This window comes from Eublepharis macularius, chromosome 12 (genome assembly GCF_028583425.1).
Source record: "Eublepharis macularius isolate TG4126 chromosome 12, MPM_Emac_v1.0, whole genome shotgun sequence".
Classification (NCBI taxonomy): domain Eukaryota; kingdom Metazoa; phylum Chordata; class Lepidosauria; order Squamata; family Eublepharidae; genus Eublepharis; species Eublepharis macularius.
Window position 1 is genome coordinate 53,263,146 of NC_072801.1, and position 22,696 is coordinate 53,285,841.

At 42.7% G+C, this 22,696-nt stretch overlaps 2 protein-coding genes across 2 annotated transcripts; both read left to right on the plus strand.

Moving 5' to 3' along the window:
* Positions 1-5,877: 5,877 nt before the first annotated feature.
* On the plus strand, positions 5,878-6,804 carry LOC129339383 (olfactory receptor 14I1-like). The gene has a single exon (XM_054993966.1). It carries the CDS (start codon positions 5,878-5,880, stop codon positions 6,802-6,804), a length of 927 nt encoding a protein of 308 aa, XP_054849941.1.
* A 4,997-nt stretch (positions 6,805-11,801) lies between these two features.
* On the plus strand, positions 11,802-12,755 carry LOC129339384 (olfactory receptor 14I1-like). Its single transcript, XM_054993967.1, has one exon. It carries the CDS (start codon positions 11,838-11,840, stop codon positions 12,753-12,755), a length of 918 nt encoding a protein of 305 aa, XP_054849942.1. The 5' UTR covers positions 11,802-11,837.
* The last annotated feature ends 9,941 nt before the right edge of the window (positions 12,756-22,696 follow it).

A 22,696-nucleotide genomic window follows, 5' to 3' on the forward strand; every position in this document is an offset into this window, starting at 1 on the left:
CTGGGTGAAGTGGGGGAGGCATTGCTGCCTGTTCCACTCCTGATCCCAGACGGGTGTAGGGGGATGGGCATTGCCTCATGCTCCACTCCTGATCCTGGCTGAGTGAAGGGCATAGTCACCTTGATCTCTGCTGGGTGAAGTTGGGGGCAGGCATTACCTCCTGCTCTGTGCCTGATCCAGACCGGGTGAAGGCAGATGGGCATTGCCTCATGCTCTGCTTCTGATCCCAGCTGGGTGGATGTGGATGGTGGGTATTGCCCCCTGCTCTGTACCTGATCCCAGCTGGGTAAAGGGTGGGTGGGCATTGCTACCTCCTCCCCTGATCCCAACTGAGTGAAGGGCAGGCAGGCATTGCCATCTGCTTTGCTTTTTATCCCAGCTGGGTGAAGACAAGGTGGGCATTGCCACCAGCTCCGCTCCTGACTCCGGTTGTGTGAAGGTGAGGGGGCGGGCATTGCTACCTACTCTGTTCCTGATTCCACCTGAGTGAAGGTGGGGAGAGAGCATGGCCACCTCCTCTGCACCTGATGCTGGCCGAGTGAAGGGGGGGCAGGCATTGCCACCTGCTCCACATCTGATTCCAGCTGAGTGAAGGTGAGGGATGGGCTTTGACGTCTGCTTTTCTCCTGATCCCAGATGAGTGATAGCAGGGAATGGGCATTGCTACCTACTCCACTTCTGATCCTAGCTGATGAAAACAGGGGGCAGGTATTGCCGCCTGCTCCATGTCTGATCCCAGCCTAGGCTTCCCACTGTGGCACACTCTCCAGAGGTCTGGCTGCCTCATCTGGGCTTCCCTCCACAGCAGTGCCCTCTGGTAGCGCACCAGGGTAGGAAGTGAAATGTCTTGAATACGCTTAGCCTTTTATACAGTAGAATTCCTGCAGCTGTTTGGCAGGAGGTAGAACGGTTCATTCACTATTCTAACCAGGGCTCATTTCGAGAAGGAACGCACAGGAACGCAGTTCCAGCTGTTCCCCAAAGAGGTTACATGTCAGGTGACCCCACCCACCTGACTCAGCCATTTTGGGCCTGTTTCGGCCTGGATTGGAACCAAAATGGCCTGGATCAGGCCTCTGACAGGTGGTGGATCACTCTCCCGCTCATCAGCGGCCTGATCCTGACCAGTTTTGCCCCCCTTTCAGCCATTTTCAGCCTCTTTTTGCCATTTTGGGCCCAATTTCAGCCCTAAATGGCCAGGATTGGGTCCAAAACAGCTAGAATAGGTGATGTCAGGAGGTGTGGCATATGCTAATGAGGTATGCTAATGAGTTCCTCCAGCTCTTTTTCTACGAAATGACCCCTGATTCTAACTGTCATTATGTATTGCTCTCACACAAGCTATTATGTTCACAAATCCATCAAACAGGAGTTGAGCCCCTAGTAATAGAAATTGTTCTTTTCAGTTTTTATTCTCACAGAAGTCTGATGGTCATGACTTCATGGCAATGAACGTGTTCAGCTTACAGTAATTATTGCTGAAAAGTTATATGTGTGAACTAAAAAGAGGGAATCCTGGGGAAGGCGTGTTGGGACAATTTTTTTTCATCATCACCTGGGTCCTGCATCATTCAGATATTACTATTTGTGATCAGATTCTACAAATGCTACAGTTTTCTGTACAAAAATCACAAGCCTCAGAGTGGTGTTCAAAGGTCTAGTTCCAGCAATGATGATGCATTTCTCCAGTGACTTGGCACTCCACAGTGTCCATGTGCAGCACCCACATCACATCACATCACACGAATGATACGGACCTTCACCCTATGTTTGATGCCTCTAGTCCAGGTAATACTCTAGTATAACAACAACAACAACAACAATAACATTCGATTTATGTACCTGCCTTCAGGACAACTTAATGCCCATTCAGAGTGGTTTAGAAAGTATGCCATTATTATACCCACAACAATAATCACCCTGTGAGGTGGGTGGGGCTGAGAGAGCTCCAGAGAACTGTGACTAGCCCAAGGTCACCCATCTGGCTTCAAGTGGAGGAGGGGGGAATCAAACCTGGCTCTCCAGATTAAGAGTCCTGTGCTCTTAACTGCTACACCAAACTGGCTCTCAGGACAGACCTCTGATCGAACCCAACATTTACAATCTAGTAATGATGCTGACTTTCTGTGGCAGAAAGACACTTGCAGCAATAAACATGTCACTTCTAGGGGTGTGTATCCCCCAACATGTGGTTGAATATGGATCCATATTTCAGGAATATCATAAAAAATTGTTATCTTTAAAAGTCAGGCCACATTCTCTGATCTGCTTCAGTAAGATTAGAGAATCCCACATTTAGCTGGCAATTATTCCCTATAGGGAAAATTATCTGGGGTGCTGGTTGGCATTTTTCAATTAAACTCCACCAAATTTTCAGGAAATCTACTCCTACCTGTCCGCTAAAGACTCGCCAAGCTTCAAGAAAATTGGATCCCGAGGCAACTTCTATGGGTCCCTGAACAAGGTGCCCCCACCCACTCTCCATTGTTTTCTATGAGGAGAAAATTTACAAGGTTTTCCAAGCAAGGAGAACGCTTAAGTAAAGGCATCCCCTGACCAAAAGCTAACCCCAATGGAAGTTCCACACTCAATCCAAGATGAACTAATAATGCCATGCAGAACTAAACTATAGTAAGGGAATCAATTCCAAACAAAGTAATCCCAATGTTGAACCAGAGAACCCCAATGTCAAAAAAGAGGATGCCAAACTGTACCCCGGGGGGGGAGGTGCTCACAGGAGCTGGTCAAGCCACAGAGTTTAAAAGATGGTCAGTTGCGGAGGCTTGAATGTCTCTTTTGGAGCTGTGGCCTGTAGGTGGATTGGGACTCATCCTCGTGGAGAAAAGCAGCAAGCAGCTGCAAGAGGTCAGGGTGCAAAGGCAGCTTGCCAACTTACTGGCAGGCAAGATTGAAGCCCGGGGCAAGGCTGGAGAGGAGGCACGAGTTGAGCAGAGGGTGCAGAGAGAGGCGCACAGGTGTCAGTAGACTCCTCATGTGAATGCCCACATGGTCACTTGCATTGTCCAGGTGGCAGCAGAGACAACAGGATGCATTTTCCTTTTTTGGTAAGTAGCAGGGACTGTGGTGGAGGTGACCCATCCACCCATTGTGGATGATTGGATTACAGGGCCTTTTTCTGCTGCCACAACCTTCCCCTGAGCAGATCACTGTGCAGTGGCTGTGCTGAGGGCCTCCTCCATGTGTGTCAAGGTGGCAGGGTGGTGGGGCAACAATGCCTTACTTTTCCCTCCTCCCCGTTTTGCCAGTCCACTACACCACTCTCCATCACCTCACGTTGCTGGGTACTTGGCAGCCAAGGGCCCCTTTCTTGCATCACCCAGCCCACTCCATGGCCTCTTTTATCTGCTTTGCTATTTTTGTGATGCTGGGCATGGGGATGGGTCTGGGAGGCTGTGGGGGCAATGTTGGTGGATGCAGCTTCCATTGGGCACTCTGCCTGGGCCCCCACTACTTTGCTCATCTTGGCTCTTCTGGAATTGGGTGTAGTTGCAGGCCTGTGCAGCAGAAAGGGTCCTCCCAGGTATACTTTATAGTCTAAATATAGTTTAGACTATATTCTGGACCAGAGGTACAATTCTGAGAGTAGGATGCACCTCGAAATGAAGTGCCAGGCCGCACTTCATTTGTTGTTGTTTTTTTAAAATGGGAAGATTCACATACTATAATTCCCTGCACAGCAAGTCACAGGACTTGTCCACATATTTCATATGAAGAGGTTAGAATTTCAATTAAAACATCAATTATAAACAGTGATAAGAATGATTTTGTTTTCAGGGGTGTTTTGTCGTTCGTACATCTTACACTGAGCTCGTGTCTGCTAATTAGGTTAGCAAAGGGCTCTGGGGTGAAAGTCTCCAGGAACACAAAATATATAGATTAACTGCTGCCTATAGAGAACAGATAGTTCATGCCAGCATAGACAATAAAAAGTATAGACACTGGTCTCAACAGAAGAGGGTGAAAAGACTATTTAAATGACATGGATGATGGTAAGAAACAAACTTCAGAAGGGTCAGAGAAAAGCTTACATATGGATGTGGAAAAATGCAAATAGAATAATGGTAAGTTATTTGATGTATTGATAATTGCAGGTTTTACTCAGGAGGACCTCTTCACATTAAGTAAGTGGCACGGCTTCTGCCAACCCACCCCATCCCTCACTGGTGCCAGGGTTCCAGGCAATTGCCAGAATCTGTGCAAGATGTTCACCACCTGTCCTGTCACTAACAGGGCAATCCTGAGCAGGTCTGCTAAAAATCCAACTCATGTCTATTCAATAGAGCTTACTCTCAGGAAAGTGTTCTTGAGAATGCACTCTAAATCAGTGTTGGTTAGGATTGTACTGTACAAGTCTTCACTTTAGCACCCCTACTTTTTAATTCAACTGCTGCTATGAAGATTTCCCATATATGAATAGTGTTTGTTAATATACATCATGATGTCTACCTGAAGCAACTTATATCAAAAAATTTATTGATGGACACAGACATCATTTATATAAAAGAGGTGCTCTTATTTTTTTCTCTATATACCCAGTAAATGATCTCAATTTTTCTCACACCTATTTTAATTAGATGCTTAGGAAGAATTTTACTTGTGTAAAGTTCCTTTTGTTACACGTCTCATAAGAAGTTTCTTTACCCATACATGTGCATACAGAAAACAAGATGGTACTGGGTACTAGAGGTATGAATGTGATTACAAAATATAGAAGAGGTATATTAAAGGAACAGGAGCCCTGTGGCACAAGCCCAAGCTCTGCTCACAAGCTGAGTTCAATTCTGGCGGAAGCCGGGTTCAACTGGGCGGCTCAAGGTTGACTCAGCATTCCATCCTTCTGAGGTCGGAATAATGAGTACCCAGTTTCCTGGGGGTCAAGTGTAGATGACTGGGGAAGGCAATGGCAAACCACCCCATACCAAAAAGTCTGCCAAGAAAACATTGTGATGTGACGTTCCCCTCCCCCATGGGTCAGTAGTGACTCAGTGTTTGCATAGGGGACTAGCTTTACCTTTACCTTATATTAAAGGAACAAATAATACAAAAATTACAAAATTTGAAGACGATGAGTGTAATTACAAAATTACAAAAAAAATCATAGTGCAATTAGATGTGTGCTATAAAGAATCGACAAGCATCCATTTTAATTTGTTGCTGGGAGATAAAAAACATGACCAGTTACTTTTTTATTGTTACATATGACTTGTAAAAAGTTTCTTTACCCAGATACATTAAACATTCACATGTGTGCATGCCCATACATTCAGGTCATTGCATGAAGGGATCCCATGTAGAAAACTATATTTCTCCACTGTTGAAAACCAACAAGGTTGAGTGGTTTCCATGTCAAACTAGATTCTAAGAGATCTAAATCTGAATCTCGGCTTATCCATGGAAATTCACCGGGTGATCTTGAGACAGTCATTTTAACTGATCTTTAAGTACCTCACATCACTGCCATTGTGAGAATAAAATGGCAGCATAGAGAATGAAAACTGTTCCTCCCATACCTAGTTACAGCCTCACTAGTCAGAAGACCAATTTTGCAAATGAAGGGAAAGTTGATTATAAATATGTGAACACTAGCATTCAATTAGATGTTTGTATGAATTTTCTAAATAAGGAAGGATTCTTAAGTATTTGTCTTGCAGTTGTATCTAAAAAAAGGAGCACCTAAAGAATATGTATGGGATGGAAGGGCCACTTTTCATTGCATTTTTTCCTGAGTTTTCTTCAGTAGGGGTGGGGACAGAGAGGACCGATTTTGCCATATAGGCATCATCATCCAATTCAATTACAGCAGTTAAAATAATGTGCTTTTTATTGGTCTCCCATTTCCTTCTATTCAGAAAAAAAATGCCCAACACAACCTTTGAGTCCAATGTTTTTCTCCTGGAATTCTCAGATGTTTGGGAACTACACTTCACCGTTTTTCTGATGCTGTACTTGGCAACTGTGACAGGGAATCTACTCATCATCTCTTCAGTCGCATTTGACCACCACCTGCACACACCCATGTACTTCTTTCTGATGAACTTGGCCATGCAGGACATTGGTCAAGTTTCAGTCATTGTTCCCAAATCCATGATCAATTCCCTCCTGAATACCAGATGCATTTCTTACTCAGGGTGTGTTGCTCAGGTTTTCTTATTTATCTTCTTCATAGCATCTGATTTCTGCATCCTCACAGTCATGGCATATGATCGGTACGTGGCCATTTGCAATCCATTACATTATGAGATGGTAATAAATAGACAAGCCTGTATTGAAATGATTGGTGGTATATGGGTCGTATGTTTTCTTTATTCAGGGATACATACCTGTGGGACTTTTTCTACCCATTTCTGCTCTAATGTTGTCAATCAATTCTTTTGTGATATCTCACAACTAATAAACTTGTCTTGTTCTGGCTTAAATGTAATAGAAATGATTAGTACTGGGATCAGCGTTTTCCTTGTGCTAGGCTGTTTTATCTATATCCTTGTAACTTATGTGCAAATTTTCACCACTGTTTTAAGAGTGCCTTCTGCAAAGGGGAGGCAAAAGGCTTTCTCCACTTGTATTCCCCACCTTATTGTCTCCTCCACATTTTTATTTTCTGCATGTTTTGCCTACCTGAAGCCTGCCTCTCATACCCCATCACAGCTGGATTTGATGTTTGGTGTAATCTATTCCTTGGTCCCACCCCTATTGAATCCAGTGATTTACAGTATAAGAAACAAGGAAGTCAAAAAAGCAATGGCAAAAGTTTTAGGTTTCAGGGAGTTTTCTACAAACACATGATCCAATTTGCTATTGTATGTATTCATTATGTTTTTCTGCTTTCACAACAAAAATCCCAGTAAAATGCATAGCCCGTATGTACTCTATGTACAGTGGTAATTTGAGTCTACAAAGATCGATGATAATATTATCGTAATATTCATAATAATATTCATAAACTCATAATATTCTTGTGAGTTTAGCATTAGCATTGTAATGGGGTGGGATTTTTTTCATTTTTTAGATATAGCCATTAATTCCTCTTATTCTCTTTTTTCTCTTTCAAAAGCAGGATATCTCTTCCATTTCTCTTTCATTTCTTTTCAATGAGAAATCAAGGCACTGTTTCATAACATCAGCCTTTGTCATTGTTTTGTGTTATATGCCTGAGCGTGGTACTCTAGCGGGAACACTTGGGAAGACCGTCCCTGCTTCTGTGCATGTCCAGAGTGAGATTTTGTAGAACTTCCACTCCAGTCCCTCCCTTCTTCAGATTTCACTTTGATCAAAAAGGAATTATCTAGAAACTGACCTCAAATTCTTAAAAAGAGAAAAAGAAAAGGATTGTTGAATTTCCAGGAGAAATTGGGTGCCCAGAAATTAAGAGAATTTCTTACAACTTTCCTATTTGAAATCTGGTTACTGTAACATATTATATGGGCTTGACCTAAAGTAATTTATCCAGGGGGAACCTAAACTCATAACAAAAGTAATACTGAGTTTCTTAATGAGTGTTGATGTCTTGTTGATGGGCTTTACTTGTTATGAAAAAGCAGTGTCCAAGTGCCTTGCAATACATGCAGGAAGTGACAACTCCCTTCCTAACTCATGGGAGGAGGCAGCTGTACTGGTTGGATCCAGCTAGACTTTTCACTCAGCCCCACCTTATTTTCATTCTTACTCAAGCCCCAATCCAAAATGATGCTTGACCAGGCAGGTCAGTGGACCCAGCATTCTGTTTTTGGTGGCCAAAGGAGACCCCATCTCCCATTTATCATGAATGAAAAAGTTGATTGGATCTAATCCTATGCTGTTGTGTGTTTGAAGGAACAGTAATTTAAATTTTGAAAGAGGGAAACAGAGAAGCAGAAAGTTGCTGCTGTGATTTAGAAGAAGCACCTTGGAATACAGGATTATCCCCTCAGATGTGTGGAAGCAGATTTGCTTCCCTATAGGAGTGCTCCTTCTTGGCTTCCACTTTTGCTCTATATGTACATTTGTAAATAAAGAAATATTATTAAATGTGTTCAGTGTTCTCTACTCCAAAGGAAATCAATCAACATAGCCCGGATTGTATTTTAATGGATAAACTGAAATCAGTGATGCTTCAGAATATCAGCGAGATCAAATGTTTTTAACAGTTCAAGTGTTATACCTGCTGGTGGAAACAGAATAAGGGGTCTAAAAGATTATTCTGGGGGTTGTGGTACCTTAGGGTTCAAATTCATGTGGGGTAGGGACTATAGTAAGGAAGAGAATTAGGTAAGATATACTGAAATGGTAGCTGAATCCATCACCATTGTCAGACTCAGTGCCGGGGTTGACAGTGCCTGGGGGTGGGGCTGGCCCTCCAGAATGACCTATATGCCTGCCTTGGCATAGGATAGGCCTCAGAATTGGGGGGAAGAAGGAGATTAACGACAATCTTGCTCCCACTCTCCCTCCATCAAGTTGGCTCTATAGATGCCATTCACTCCTCCTGGCTTGTCATGCTCCTCTCTCTCCCCCAATGCTCTCATCTGCCCCCAACTAATCCTCACTGGTATTCCTGTTGCCTCACATTATAGAGCCCTCCTGGAGTTAGCCACTGCCCTTCCTCCCAGGCTTTGTCCTATCTGGGATCTTCCTGCCCCCTCCCTGCTGCAGTTGTCCCAGGCTGCACTCTTCATCCCTGGGCTGCCTCTGGCACAATTTTTGGTCCCAGCGGCAGCTTCCCTGGCCCTGGGGCTATCCCTCAACCAGGCCAGATGTTGTGCCACAACACTGGCCCATTCAGGGGCTTCTGTGCTTCTCTGGAGCTCTGCTGGCTCTGGGGCCACAGCTAGGATTGGAGCTGCAGTTGTGTCTGGGCTTGGTACCGCCTTGTCAGCCTGGCTTTTGTATTGCCTTCTAGCTCAGCCAGGGCTGGGGTGGCTCCTTTGGCTTCCAGGCCTGTCTTCAGCCCCCAGGACACCTCGGTGCCAGCGTGATGAGATAAGCCTGAGGGGAGGCAGGTCTTCCAGTCCAGGGAAGCTCGGGCCTCCCTCCTGGACAATCAAATTCTGGTTGAATTTGAAGCATTCCTGACATTAAAGACCGGATGTATTTCAATAAAGGCTCCATACACCCCAGCCCTCAGGAGTAATTAGGGGCAGGGCAGGCAAACAGGAATGCCAGGAGATGAAGTGCAGGAGATGAAGTGGAGGAGAAGAGAATAATGCAAACCTCTTAGGGTTCTCATTGGGGGGAAACATAATGCATAACATTTGTTATAATTGTAATTTTGGTTCACCAAACAAGGCATGACTGGTCTTGCTGTTTCTTCATCCAGGATTCCTGCAGCTCTTTTGGCAGGATGCAGAACAGCTCATTCAGTATTCTAACTACCATTACATATTGCTCCCACACAAGATATGATGTTGGCAACTAGAACAAGCAGGAGTTGAGTTCCTAGTAAAATGCCCCCCAAAATTGATCTCTCAAAAATTCAAGTCAGATTCTCTAATCCTGTTCAGTAAGATTAGAGAATCCCATATTTATCTGGCAATCATTCCTTATAAAGAAAATAATCTGGGAAGCTGGTGGGAATTTTTAAATTAAATTCCACCAATTTTTCAGGAAACCTACTCCTACCTGTTCACTAAACACTCATCAAGTTTCAAGTAAATTGGACCCGGAGTCCACTTCTATGGGTCCCTGAACAACGTGCCTTCAGCCACTCTTCATTGTTTCCTATGAGGAGTAAATTTACAAGGTTTTCAAGGCAAGAGCTCTTAAGTAAAGGCAGCCCCTGGACAAAAGCCAGTCTCACTGCAAGTCCAACTCTCAATCCAAGCTGAACCCACAAAGCCCAGCAGAACTAAACTATTGAAAAGGAATCGATTTCAAACCAGAGAGTCCCAAAGTTGAACCAAGGAACCCCAGTGTCAAAACAGAGAATCCCAAACTGAAGAAAAGGTTGGGTTCAGAGGAGCTGGACAAGGCTCAAGACAATGTGCCTGTCCAGTGGAGGGAAACCTTTTTATTTATCTTGGGCGATGAAGCACGATGAAGTTGGCACCTGAAGATGCAAGACTTCATGAAGAAAAATGGTAAGTTACATTTGTCTTTTCTACACGTATTCTGAACAGGTTTTTTCTTCTTCCTTCTTTTGTTCTTTCCCTCTCAAACTACTGTTTCTAAGTTCCACAGTTTTCCCAGTAATGAAATTAATGGAACTACACTGACATAGATCTAAATACTCCAGGTTTCACGTGCGTGCGTGTGTGTGTGTGTTGGTGGCATGAAAATAGAGGCTCACAGGCTAAAAAATGGAAATGGAGACTGTGAGTGCTGCTGTCCCTGGGATGGAGTTCACAAGTTCAGAACCACCTTCAAAGTTATAATATCTTGTTTGTTGTCCTCAGTTCCCATTTACATAGCCTTTGCTCTTGATTAAGATCATGTCATACATGCAGAAGCAGCTTCATTCTTCCCCCATCACCCTGAACCGAAATAATCCAGGAAGGGAGCCAGCATGTTGCATTAGGATGTAGGAGACCTTGGACCAGTTAGCCTGTATTAGCCTAACCTACTTAACTGGGTTGTTGTTGCGAGGATATTGAATATGGGGAGAGCAATGCTCTAACCCACTCTTGTGTCTCAATGAGAAGTGAACTCTCTCTCTCTCTCTCTCTCTCTCTCTCTCTCTCTCTCTCTCTCTCTCTCTCTCTCTCTCTCTCTCTCTCTCTCTCTCTCTCTCTCTCTCTCTCTCTCTCTCTCTCCATTGTAACACTGTGAGAGGAAAAGCTGAAAAAATGAAGCTCCTTTTGCACGTGCGCCACAGGACTGATCTAGAGTCATAGCAGCACATTTCGGAATTTAGGGTTGCATGCAAGTCACATTTGACTTTGAAACTGTTCAAGGCTAGACTTGTGAAGTCCACCTTGTGAACTCCAGCTGTGTTCACAAATTATAGTACAACCAACGTGTGTTTAATGCTCCTTTAGTGATTCTATCTTAATGCCCAATGTTTTAATTTGTTTTTATGTTTTTGTATGTACTTTTGCTCTGGTTTTAGTAATTTTAATGATAGCTTCTTGTTAGTTTTAATGGTTTTTAAAGATGAGATTTTATTATGTGTGCTTAATTTGTTAACTTTCACTGGTGGCACTTTTGAGGCCAGAAAGGTAAAGTATGAAATAAAATAAATACATGGATTCACTTTGCAGATTAAACTGAGGGCCAGTATCTGAGTAAATGTGGGTCTTAAATCACATATCAAGTTGGAAGTGAGCTGAATGTGTTGAATATGACAACCCCTCAACACATGAGTAAAAAAAAATCAAAAGTACACTATACATAGATTGTATGTGCATTCACTGTAACTAGTGAATGAGCTTCTGTCTCATAAAAATAAACCTGAATTTGAAACAAGTGAAACTATGAAATTCAGTGGCATCTTTGACATGGATTAACATTTTGTTAATATGTCTGACACTTTGCCCTTGTGATCAGATATTTGAATACAAATTGCTTAGCATTATTAACTATGAAGGGAAAACACAGGCATAAGTTTAGGTTTTCCTACGCAAAACACCCATGACAACTTCACCTTACTTGCATGCAAGCTTCATCGAAGATACAGCTCATTAATTAAGAGCCCAAATGCAAATTTTCAAAAGAAGCAATCTTAATAATTGTTCTCCTTTTCTAGCTATCAATATAACAAATACATTGCTGATGCAATGAAACACTCTTTACTTAAACTGACTAGTGAATTTTCCTGATTTTTCTTTTTCCCCTTTTTTTCCCCCTCAGGCAGCCTGCTGCTGGACAACATAGCCAACAAAACATCAGTGTCCAATTTTCTATTGATGGAGTTCTCTAAAATGCGAGAACTGCAGATTTTACACTTGGTTGCATTCTTAATTTTATACTTGGCAATCATGACTGGGAATCTTCTCATTGTCTTCGCTGTAATTTTTGATCACCGTCTCCACACTCCCATGTACTTCTTCCTGATGAACTTGGCCATCCTGGACCTTGGCTCAATTTCTGTAACCATGCCCAAATCCATGGTTAATTCCTTCTTCAATACCAGGTTGATTTCTTATTCTGGGCGTGTTGCACAGGTTTTCTTCCTTGTATTCTTTGTAGCATCAGATTTTGCCCTTCTTACAGTAATGGCACATGATCGGTATGTTGTCATTTGCACTCCCTTACGCTATGAGACAATAATGAACAAAGGTGCCTGCATACAAATGGTTGTCAGTGCATGGATCAGTGGTCTCCTCTATGGAGCAATACATACTGGTAGTACTTTTGCTATCACATTTTGCTCCAATGTTGTTGATCAGTTCTTCTGTGAAATTCCACAGATGCTAAAGCTGTCCTGCTCTAACTTATATTTAGTTGAAGGTGGAGTTCTTCTGCTCAGCGGTTGTGTACTGCTGGGTTGCTTCATTTTCATCATTGTAACCTATGTGCATATCTTTACTACTGTGCTGAGGATGCCTTCTAGACAGGGCAGACAAAAGGCTTTCTCTGCTTGCCTTCCCCATCTCATTGTGGTCTCCATGTTTGTATTCACGGGGTGCTTTGCCTACCTTAGGTCCAGCTCCAAATCCCCATCAGCTATAGATTTGATATTTTCTTTCATATATTCCATTGTTCCACCCATGATGAATCCACTGATCTATAGTATGAGAAACAAGGAGATCAAGATTGCTCTGTGGAAGCTGTTGGATCTAAAACATTCTGCTAAGAATGACTTTTCTAGATTTCTTCAATGAACAGAAGCTAAATAGGAGATTTTCATGAAATATCTTTATGGAACTAAAATGACTGAATGCTGTCTTTCAGTAGGCCTCCATAGGCATGAGGTGTTGAGGGCCTTGTAGAAACAGCTTCCCTTGACTCAAGAGTTCCTGGAGATCAAGACCAATCAGCAACTGCAGCTGGGGAAGTCAGGGCCAGAACATTCAGAAGGAGTAGCAGGATCATGGCTGCTTCTCCCTTATCCCAATAACCCTGCTTCTTCCCACAGCAGATTTATCCTGACCGCTCTGTTTCGTTAGACCTGCTAAGGCACCAAGTGTAGTTGTGAAGTAAGGCTAGAGTTGCCAGTTCCCAGAGCAACGGGGATCCAGCACTTACCTCTCAGATGTTCTCTTACACATACACTCCTGAAACAGTGTGATGAAGTCTCTTCTGGGTGTGACATCATCATGCAGGCTCCTAGAGTTCATGCTGGGCCGATTTGTGCACCTAACAGGCTAAATTGGCCCAGCCCGAAGCCTAGGAGTGCACTCGGAGCTTGTGCAATAATGTTAATCCTGGGAGTGACATCCCCGCACTTTGTGGAGAGTGTGCCCCAGGAGATCCGTTCCCATGCCTTTTTCCCTGACAGCCAGGTGAATGAAGGCGGGGAGAATTCACTTTTTTAAACATAGCCATTGATCCCTCTAATTCTTTTTTCTCTTTTAACAGCAGGATTTCTCTTTCATGTCTCTTGCATTTCACTTTGAAAAGAAATCAAGGTGCCCTTCAGCCATTGCAGTTTTTTTATATTATCTAAAACAGGGTGGAGTTCCAGCAAGAAGATAAGGATGCATTCACAGAGTGAAATTCTGAAATTTTGCAGAACCTCACTTCTTGCCCTCCTCTCTTCCTTTTTCTCTTTGATCAAAAATGAATTAATTAGAAACTGACTCCAAATTCCTAAAAAGAGAAGAATAGGATTCTTGGATTTTAGGGTGAAACTGGGTAAAGAGGAATTAAGAGAACCCTAATGGTTTTATTACAGAGTTTAAAGCTATTCCTAGAGATACTTATTGTTGTTACTTCTGTTTTTTTTTCAGAAGTTTCATCATCACACCTGCAATGCCACTTTTTAAAACATTTTCCCACTATTGCTGCTTGCTGCAGTGGTGGGCAACAGAAGCTCAGGGCAAGGCATCCAATGCCCTGACCAGGGGCTTGGCAGTCCTATGTATCTGTGAAATAGGGCCCTGTAGAAACAGCTTCACCTCACTTTATAGTTTCTAGAAAAATCTGGGTTCTCCATCATTTGTTGCAGAGTCCTATATTCTTTTGACTCATGTTGTTGAGTAGGTTTCATTTACTTTTTCATGTAAATATTCTTTTCAGGAATGCCAGCCAACTGTTGAAATTGCTCTATGATCTCTATAAAGAGACTTTCAGACTTTCCTCTGTACATAGAGTTCCCAACTTTCCTTCAGCAAAATAATGTTCTTGCTTCCATCCATTAGATAATAAGGTTTTTCCAGGATACTCAAATTCAACAGCAGTATCAGTCTCCAGGAAGGAACCCATGTGCTTACACCACAGCAGATGCTCTCAGCAAAGTAATAATTTTAGCTAGTACTCATGATTTAGAATATCGGCAGATAATTTGCCACTTTCTCTCTTTCCCTCTCTCTCTCTGGAGATACAACCTCTTGTGCCAGGACACTTCAAGAATTTGCCTAAGCCAGCTTGATTGACTGTTAATAGTAGTAGAAATGGATGGAAAATGATTAGAGCAAGTGTCTTCTTTTAGGAATCTTGGGGTAATTTTTCATAGCTCTGGTACATATTGAGCACATATTGAGTATGCAAAGAGGAAATTCGAAAAGGCTATACTGAGTATCCTTAGATTCTATAGAACAAGGGGTGGGTATTTGGTACCCCCATTGCTAGAAATATATAGGACCAAGGTATTGCCACAAATACTATATGGGGCTCCAATTTGGGGGCTGGTAATTTACAACCACTGAAAATCAGTCAGAATGCATTTACTCACATGCTATTAGAAGTCCCTAATTTAACACCAGCAGCCATAACAAGATCAGAACTGGCTTTATTCTCAATATCAGTCTCAGTCCATAAAGATCTTATTAATCATTGGTTGAAAATCTGGTTTGGATTATATTCACACTTCCTAATCATGACTTATGAAGAAGGGAAAAGCCGAGTTATATATTGGAATTGATAGCCAAACTCAGAGTTATATATTAGAATTGGTAGCCAAACTCAGATTCTCAGATTATTTTACAGGGTTTGAATTCTTTTGCTGCAAAGCAATTAAAAAACAAAGGCTGCTAGATATAAGTGCTCAGATGGACGCCACATCGTTAAGCATTCTGAGAACAGCTCTCCTTTATAAGCAACTTGCACCTTGTACTTTGACTATTCCATCTTATCTTACTGATCTATTTAATCCTGAGTGTAGGAAAGCATTTACCAAAGCATGGTTGGATACCTTACAACTGGTAATGGTAAGAAGTCGTTATAATTAGAGTTGGGTATGAATCAGAAAAAACTGAACCATGTGGTTCGTCAAATTTCACGAACCACAAACTTTCACAAACCTGCCCCTGGTTTGTGAACCGGTTCGTTTTGGTTCATGAAAATGTCACATCCAGGTCAGAAAACTATCACTTCCAGGTCAGCAGAAGTTCACTTCTGGGTCAGCAGAAGGTCTGCAGAAAGTCCGTCCCCTGTTGCCTAGGAAACTGATTGATTGGCACCAGGCTGTCTGCAGTGACGAACCAAAAAACAAAACAAACAAACCAGCCTAAAAGTTCGTGGCGGTTTGTCAGAAATGAGATCTGATGAACTGTGGTTCGCGAATCATGAAACGGCCTGGTTTGTGTTTAATTTTGGTTCATATTTCGGTTCATGCCCATCTCTAGTTATAATATGATCCCATATAAAGAATCTGTCTGTATTTGCAATCAAAATTGTATTGAAGACTTAGGCCATGTTGTGTTCTGTTGCCCAAGATCTGCATTGGTAAATGAAAGATAGCTTGGGGATATTTTATTACAATATCCTGGGAGAGCAGCTAATGATAGATTAACTATACTACTTGCCAACAAAAGTAATTGGATAACGATGCAAAGAGCAAAGTTTGTTGCAAGGGTGATAAAGGCCTTATCAAAATCATCTACTGCTGTTGTGGCTGATGGATAAACTTATATATTTCGCCAGCTATCTGGTCAAATTGATGCTGGTTTAGTTTAAACTTGTTGTGATTTTAATGATTGTTATAAAATTGTAAGGTATATTAGAGTTTTTACTGTTAATATTATTGTTGTATTATAATCCTGATGTTGTTGATGTAAATTGCTAAGGCTATCAGCTATCACAATAAAGCTTATGATAATGATGATGAGTAGTGTCTTCACTTGACCAGAGTCTGAGGGCCAAGCTACACATGACGAATGACACTTGAACAGCAAGTGGATTGAGTGGAGGGCAAGTGAACAGGGAGAAATACACTTGCTGTTCAAGTGTCATTCGTCACTTGTAGCTTGGCCCTGAGAAACCTGGTTCTTGCTCAACCATGAAACTCATGCTGATTTTGGGCCAATCACAGTGTCTCCTACTTATCTGCCTTGCAGGATTGTTGTACAGATAAACTGAGGAAGGGAACGGTAAGTCCCACCATGTACTCCTTGGATGAAGTGCAGGATGAAAATATGATAGACAATTAGATTAATAGTATTTTTGATACCTTTTTCTTTCCTCCAAGAATGGTTCTTCCATTCTCCATTTTATCCTCACAGCAACTTGAGGAAGTCAGTTATTATGAGAAAGAATAGTTGGCCCAAGTTCAGCTAGTGAATTTCATGAGAAGTGATCATGGTAGGTTTCACTATACTTCTGACCAAGACAGAAAAATTTGAACAATACTATGCTATGAAGGACAGGTAGCTTTGAAATGGAAAATGAGCACATAAGAACATAAGAACATAAGCAAAGCCATGTTGGATCAGGCCAGTGGCCCATCCAGTCCAACATTCTGTCACACACAGTGGCTAGAAATCCAGTGCCATCTAAAGGACTGTCAGTGAGGCCAGGACACCAGAAGCCCTCCCACTGCCTTCCTTCCAGCATCAAGACAACAGAGCACCACCTCCCCACAAAGAGAATACCATCTATCTCCTGTGGCTAATAGCCACTGATGGACCTCTGCTCCATATATTTGTCCAGTCCCCTCTTGAAGCTGGCAATGCTTGTAGCTGCCACCACCTCCTGTGGCAACGAATTCCATGTGTTTATCACCCTTTGTGTAAAGTAGTATTTTCTTCTATCTGTTCTAACCCGACTGCTCAATAATTTCATAGAGTGCCCACGAGTTCTTGTATTGTGAGAAAGGGAGAAAAACACATCTTTCTCTACCTTCTCTAACCCGTGCATTATCTTGTAAACCTCTATCATGTCTCCCCTCAGTCGTCTTTTCTCCAGGCTAAAGAGCCCCAAGTGCCTCAATCTTTCCTCATAGGGAAAGTGTTCCAACCCTTTAATCATTTTAGTTGCCCTTCTCTGTACTTTTTCCAGTGCTATGATATCTTTTTTAAGGTGTGGCGACCAGAACTGTACACAGTACTCCAAATGAGGCCTCACCATCGATTTATACAGAGGCATTATGATACCGGCTGATTTGTTTTCAATCCCTTTCCTAATAACCACTAGCATAGCATTAGCTTTTTTTATGGCAGTCGCACACTGTGCTGACGTTTTTAGTGAGTTATCTATCATGACTCCAAGATCTCTCTCTTGGTCAGTCTCCGCCAGTTCAGACCCCATCAACTTGTATTTATATTTTGGATTTTTGGTTCCAATGTGCATTACTTTGCACTTGGCTACATTGAACCTCATTTGCCACATGGATGCCCACTCTTCTAGCCTCGACAGATCCCTTTGGAGTGCCTCACAATCCTCTCTGGCTTTCACCACCCTGAACAATTTCGTGTCATCTGCAAATTTAGCCACTTCACTGCTTAATCCCAATTCCAAATCATTAATAAACAAGTTAAAAAGCATTGGACCCAATACCGACCCCTGTGGCACCCCACTGCTCACCACCCTCCACTGTGAGAAGTGCCCGTTTATACTCACTCTCTGTTTCCTATTAATTAGCCAGTTTTCGATCCACAAGAGGACTTGGCCCTTTATCCCATAGCTACTGAGCTTACTTAGGAGCCTTTGATGAGGAACTTTGTCAAAAGCTTTCTGGAAGTCAAGATAAACAATATCTATCGGGTCTCCCTTGTCCACTTGTTTGTTCACTCCCTCAAAGAACTCTAACAGATTGGTGAGACAAGATCTCCCCTTACAGAACCCATGCTGAGTTTTCCTCATCAGCTTTTGGTCATCAATGTGCCCACTAATTTTATTTTTGATAATAGTTTCCACCAACTTACCCGGTATTGACGTCAGGCTGACTGGCCTGTAATTTCCCGGATCTCCCCTGGAACCTTTTTTAAAGATGGGGACAACATTAGCTACCTTCCAGTCCTCAGGAACAGATGCAGAGTTTAATGACAGATTACATATTTTTGTGAGGAGATCTACAAGTTCACACTTGAGTTCTTTCAGAACTCTTGGATGTATGCCATCTGGGCCCGGTGATTTATCAGTTTTTAAATTATCTAGCAGTCGCATAACCTCCTCTCTCGTCACCTCAATGTGACTCAGGTCTTTCAAAACCCCTCCCAAAGTCAGTGCTTCCGGAGTGGGCATGCACTTCTTATCTTCCACAGTGAAGACCGAAGCAAAGAACGCATTCAGCTTCTCGGCCATTTCCCTATCACCCTTTAGTAATCCTTTTACGCCTTGGTCATCCAAGGGCCCCACTGCCTCCCTAGCTGGTTTCCTACTTCTAATATATTTAAAGAATTGTTTATTGTTTTTCTTTATGTTCTTTGCAATATGCTCCTCATATTCCCTTTTTGCCTGTCTGATCACAGACTTGCACTTTTTTTGCCACAGCTTATGCTCCTTTTTATCAACCTCACTCCGACTAGTTTTCCACTGCCTAAAAGAATCCTTTTTACCTTTTACAGCTTCTATTACATTGCTTGTTAACCATGCTGGCCTTTTCCTAAACCTATTTGTGCCTTTCCTAACCAGCGGTATATATTTAATTTGAGCTTCCAGGATTGTAGTTTTAAATAGTCTCCAAGATTCCCCAAGTGTTTTGACCTTTTTTACTTTTCCTTTCAGTTTCTTCTTCACGTACCCCCTCATCTCAGAAAAGTTACCCCTTTTGAAGTTAAACATGGCTGTGTTGGTCTTATTTGGCAATTTCCTAGTTATACATATGTTGTACTCAATAACATTATGGTCACTGTTCCCAAGTGGTGCAATCACATTTACATCTCTCACCAGGTCTTCAGCATTACTGAGGACCAAATCCAGGATCACCTCTCCCCTAGTAGGTTCTGTAACCATCTGTTCCATAGCACAGTCATTGAGACAGTCTAGAAACTCACTTTCTCTCCCCCGATTCGAACACCCATTGGCCCAGTCAATGTGTGGGTAGTTAAAATCACCCATTACAACACAGTTTTTTTGTTTAGCAGCCATCTTTAATCCTGTCATCATTTTATAATCCTCCTCTATTTTCTGATCTGGAGGGCGATAACAAACTCCCACAGTTAAGTTTCCATTTGGGCCCGTAATTTCAACCCATAGCATTTCCAGAAGCGAATCTAATTCAGTTACCTTCTCAATCTTACTGGAATGTATACCTTCTCTGACATATAGAGCCACCCCACCACCAACCCTTCCCTCCCTATCCTTCCGATATAATTTATATCCAGGAATCACCGTGTCCCACTGATTTTCCTCATCCCACCAAGTTTCTGTTATGCCCACAATGTCTATGGATTCGCCCAACACTAAACATTCCAGCTCCCCAATTTTACCTCGGACACTTCTAGCATTTGTATATAAACACCTGTAACTTCCCCGGCACACTTTGCCTCGAGACGTAGTTAGGTCATCTGCACTGTTTGTCTCCATCTCAGTTGACAACTCTAATCTATCTCCCTGTAGAAGTGTTATACCTAGCCCTTCATCTCTCTGAGATGAACCATCCTGAACCAGAGACACTTTATCTCTTGTCGGCTTTCCCCTAGCATTTAGTTTAAAAACTGCTCTGCCACCTTTTTGATTTTAAGTGCCAGCAGCCGGGTTCCTTCTCGGGACAAGTGGAGACCATCTCTCTTGTACAGCTCCCGCTTGTCCCAAAAAGAATCCCAGTGCCTAACAAACTTGAACCCTTCCTCCCTACACCATCGTCTCATCCACGCATTGAGACTCCTGATCTGCGTTTGTCTCTCTGGCCCTGCGCGTGGAACAGGTAGCACTTCTGAGAAGGCTACCTTGGAGGTCCTGGCCTTGAGTCTCCTGCCTAACAGCCTAAATTTTTGTTCCAAGACCTCACGACTGCATTTCCCAACATCGTTGGTTCCAACATGGACCACGACCGCTGACTCTTCCCCAGCACTATCTACCAGCCTATCTATAACACGCGTAATGTCCGCTACCTTCGCACCAGGCAGGCAAGTCACCATACGGTCAGAACGCGGTTGTGCCACCCAGCTATCTACTTGTCTAAGGATCGAATCACCAACTACCAAGAGCCTCCCTCCCGCCCCACCCAGGGATGGTTCCTTGATGCGAAAGGAAACCTGCTCACCAACTGAAGAAGAGGTCCCTTCTGAGGGCATGTTCCCCTTATCCTCAGTACGGGGCCCTGATTCCACAAGATCCTCATTCTCCTTGACAACAAGAACACTGCCATTTTTAGAGTGGGACACATCTATCCTGTCCCTGAGAATCTTGTCCTCGTGCCTATCTAACTGTCTCCGCTTCTCCAGGTCAGCCACCTTGGCCTCAAGGGTACGTACTCATTCCCTGAGAACCAGGAGCTCCTTGCAGCGAGCACACATCCAGGACTTCTGACCAGAAGGCAGATAGTCATACATGTGACACTCAGTGCAATACACTGGAAAGCCCCCAACCCCCTGCTGGCATTCTGACTTCATTATTCTGTTTTAGGAATAACACACTAAGAGGAAAGAAAACGGCTATGATCCCCCGGCTAAGAGCCACAGGCCAAGAGCCCTTTAGCTCTCGCCCTTCGGCTCGCGCCAAGGGCTCACGCCCCTGTCCAGCAGTTGCCTTTTCAATGCAAAAGGTCACTTCCTGCTAAGCACAGGAGGTGAGCACAAAGGGGGTGTGTGGCTTGTACTCCAGCAACCCCCAGCAGCCTTACAAACACACTCACCCTCAAACACAATCAAGCCCAAACACACTCAGCCTCAAAACTACACTCAAATCAACACAAAACTACACACAAAAAGCCCCAAAGCTAGAGAGGACCACCCTTAGCTTCTCAGCTTAACCCACCACAGCCAAGAAAGGCAAAAAGCCCTTACCTCCTCTAGCAGCTGCAGACCATGTGCTCCTGAGCCCAGGTGACTCTGCTCTGCCCTGCCCCTGCCCAGCAGTTGCCTTTTCATTGTGTAAGCACAAGCTTACACAATGAAAAGAAAGTAGAATCAGCTGAAATCAGTTCATATGAACTTGCCTGTCCTCTCCAGTCATCTTCAGAGGCCCTGCTTCAGGTGTTCCCACCATATGAGGCTAGATGATTAGCAACCCACTGGCTGATTTGGGGCCAGCTGGCACTGAAAATTTGGAACTTCCTCCCCAGGGAGAGGCATCTGTCTCCCTCTGTTAAAGTCTTCTGCCAGTGGGTAGACCTTTTTGTTTTGTTTGACGTTTGACGTACCTTCAGTATACTCTTATTGGCCTTCTCCCTGGTTTGTACGTGTATCTCCATGTTTGTTTGCATGTTTTAAATGTATTAGTCTATAAATTTTAAATGTTATTTTAATACTTTTAAATGTTTTGATATCTGTTCACTACCTTTGGGACCCTATTTTGGGAGGAAAGTCAGCATGTAAATATTTTAAATAAATAATAATAAATATAAATCAATGCTCAAAAGTGTAATTCTTTTAATAAATATATACTGATCACATTGTATTACTTCAGTGTAAAGCTCTACCATCTGATAATGAATCATATTTTCTGAACAACTCAACACTACATAATTAATTATGTTTTTCTGTGCAACTCAACACTACATGAGGAGCACAGAGTGGTAAGCTGCAGTACTGCAGCCCAAGCTCTGCTCATGACTTGAGTTTGATCCTGGAGGAAGCCGGGTTCAAATAGTCAGCTCAAGGTTGATTCAGTCTTCCATCCTTCCGAGGTCGGTAAAATGGGCACCCAGTTTCCTGGGGGTAAAGTGTAGATGACTGTGGAAGGCAATGGCAAACCACCCCGTAACAAAAGTCTGCCAAGAAAATGTCGTGATGCGACACGCCCCCCCCCCCCGCCACCAATAGGTCAGAAATGCTTGTGCAGGGGACTACCTTTACCTTTTTACCAACACTACATGTTGCTAAATTGATTTCATCTTATTTAGAGTCGATTCTACTTTTTTGAGTTAAATGTCATTTTCTTTGGTTATAATCTACTTTGAAAGATGACTATATCTTGATTGCTATATTGACAATTATTGTTCATTGAGATTTCCACCAGTTTCTTTAGTAATGGGAGTTGCAAAATGAATTAAAATAGAACAAAAACTTGGGGAGATATTTTGAATATAAAAGTAAAAATGATATAGCTGATCACTCAAATTATAAGTAAACGGTTAACTGACTAATTTTATGCAGATGTCTTACAACTTGAGATATCTTTTCTTCACCAAAGACTGTAGATCATTGTGATTTTGCCAAGTAATTTATGAGCTTTTATGAGTTCTCTTTCTTGTTTCCCAAGTTAGGAAAAGAAATCTCTGTCCTCCAAAAATCAGAAATTTCCCCAATGGGAGGGATTTACAGCCATTGGTTTAGAAGAC